The 2701-nt window shown below is 40.6% G+C and overlaps 1 protein-coding gene across 1 annotated transcript; it reads left to right on the top strand.

The window, feature by feature from the left end:
• The first annotated feature begins 393 nt into the window (after window positions 1–393).
• Window positions 394–2046, top strand: LOC100810294 (cytochrome P450 94B3). The gene has a single exon (XM_003516290.5). It carries the CDS (start codon window positions 394–396, stop codon window positions 1912–1914), a length of 1521 nt encoding a protein of 506 aa, XP_003516338.1. The 3' UTR covers window positions 1915–2046.
• Window positions 2047–2701: the final 655 nt, after the last annotated feature.

The following is a 2701-nucleotide window of genomic DNA, read 5'->3' as shown; positions in this document are numbered from 1 at the left end:
ATAAAAAATTCATCTCTATACAATTAATATCTTACTGTTATTCTTAATTTTGAGTTTTTGACCTATGAATCATGTGCTCGAGCCTTAAGCTGTCCTTGTCTTCTTCTGACAATCATTCACTTATCTTTTGCAGCGCCTTTCTTTATTCGGAAACTCTAACAAACACACACTCCACTATGGTTGGTTTGGGATCACCTACATTTCAAAATATAACCGCACCGTCCAGCAGCTACATCGAATGGAAGTATAAAAGGTTAAATTATATGAAAAACATTTTTAGTGGTCCAGATTTTGTGCATTCAACTATATTTATACATACACCCCTAAACATTCAACTTGCATCTCAACCCTCAGAATCATCAGTTAGTAAAAGAAAAATACTCACAACTAGCTATGTCAGTTTTCTTCTTCACTCTTCTAGTGCCCTTCTTAGGGTTTCTCTTTTTCTTCAAAACCACAAAACAACAGCAACGTAGTCATAATAACAACCATGCACCTCTCTCACACCCGATCATTGGATGCCTCGTCTCCTTCTACCAAAACCGCCACCGTCTCCTCGATTGGTACACCGAACAGTTAGCCAATTCCCCGACACAGACCATAGTCGTGCGCCGCCTCGGCGCACGACGCACGGTGGTGACGGCGAACCCCCGCAACGTGGAGTACATTCTAAAGACCAACTTCGGAAACTTCCCCAAAGGCAAACCCTTCACCGAAATCCTCGGCGACTTTCTCGGGTGCGGCATATTCAACGTGGACGGCGAGCTGTGGCACACCCAGCGCAAGTTAGCGAGTAACGCGTTCAGCACGCGCTCCCTCAAGGACTTCATCGTGAAGACACTTCAAGAGGAGGTTCAACAAAGGCTTGTTCCATTACTTGAGCACGCCGCACGTGAGAATCACGTGATCGATCTGCAAGACGTGTTGAGTAGGCTGACGTTCGATACTGTGTGTAAGGTGTCGCTGGGCTACGACCCGTGCTGTTTGGACCTCTCGAAGCCGCTGCCGCCTCTTTTGACGGCGTTCGATACCGCGTCGGAGGTCAGCGCCGCCCGCGGCTCTGCCCCGGTGTTTCTGGTGTGGAAGATGAAGAGAATGCTCAACGTTGGATCAGAGAAAGCATTGAAGGAAGCAGTGAAGCTAGTGCACGAGTCCGTGATGAATATTATAAAATTGAAGAAGGAGGAAATTAGGTTCAATAGAAAAAACGGCACGGATTTGCTTGATCGTTTGTTGGAGGCGTGTCACGAGGAAATTGTGGTGAGGGATATGGTTATAAGCATGATAATGGCGGGGAGGGACACCACTTCGGCCGCGATGACGTGGCTGTTTTGGTTGTTATCAAGACATAGGGAGCAAGAAGCATCGTTAGTGAAAGAGGTTTATGATGAAAATAACCAAAATCAGGGTTTGGGTTTGGATTATGAGTGTTTGAAGGAAATGAAGTTGTTGAAGGCATGTTTGTGTGAGTCCATGAGATTGTACCCACCAGTGGCATGGGACTCGAAGCATGCTGGTGGTGCTGACGTGTTACCCGATGGGACCCACGTGGAGAAAGGGGATAGGGTAACCTATTTTCCCTATGGAATGGGGAGAATGGAGGCTCTGTGGGGGGAGAATTGTTGTGAGTTTAAGCCACAACGTTGGTTTCATGAGGAGAATGTTGATAATGGGATTTTAAAGTGTGTGAATCCTTATATGTTTCCGGTGTTTCAGGCTGGGCCAAGAGTGTGTCTTGGGAGGGAAATGGCTTTTATTCAGATGAAGTATGTGGTGGCTTCTATTCTCAACCGCTTTGTGATTTCGCCTGTTTCTGATGAGCAACCTCGTTTTGTTCCTCTTCTAACGGCTCATATGGCCGGAGGGTTCATAGTGAGGGTCCACAAGAGAAATGGAACTGAAATTGAGAAGTAAGAGTGAATCACAATTCACAAGTGTGGAGAAATTATAAGCTAATAATGTCTCTTGCTCGGTGGGACGGTAGCATGCTATTTTTGCCGTTGATTAGCTTCTTTGGATTTTAGTTGTTGTGTTGGATTAACATGCTTGAACCAAAAATCATGTTCTATATAAAGTAATCTTATATTGTTTGATGTGATTTATCTTAATGCACTTGATTGTAAACTTATAAAAATTTGTGTAAAGATGCTTTTAGTTTATATGTGTAATTTGAAAAAAATTGTTTGAGTCCCTCTCCTCAAACGTCTTCTGCTCAAATGTTGTGTGGCAGGATGTTTAATAATAAGAATATAAATTAAAATGGTTTTCATGTAACTTATAATTTATTAGTCGTGTAAGCAAAACTTTCTAATAATGATTGGGTAAAGAGACTAAAACAAGTTTTTTTTTTTTTCAAATTATAGGAACTAAACTAAGATTAATTTTAAATTTGAGAGACTAAAAATAAACTTACCTTAAATTTGAGAAACTAAAATATGTTTAAGCATTTATAAAATAATACAAAAAGAAGAGTTTGCGAGAGGATAAATATTACTGAAAGAAATAGGACAAGTAGTTATGAGTTCGTTTGGTTAAAAAGAATGTTTTTTCATATTTTAAGTTTTAAATATGGTTGGTTTAGTTTTCCATTCTTCTTTATTTTAAAAATGAAAACATTGAAAATGTATATTTATTTTGTCAATTTTTAATAAGCATTCTACGGTAAGGGAAGAATATCTTCTCCATAAGGGAAGAGCATTGA

Source organism: Glycine max, chromosome 1 (genome assembly GCF_000004515.6).
Source record: "Glycine max cultivar Williams 82 chromosome 1, Glycine_max_v4.0, whole genome shotgun sequence".
NCBI lineage: Eukaryota > Viridiplantae > Streptophyta > Magnoliopsida > Fabales > Fabaceae > Glycine > Glycine max.
The sequence above is the reverse complement of the archived record's forward strand: the minus strand, read 5'-3'. Positions and strand labels throughout refer to the sequence as shown.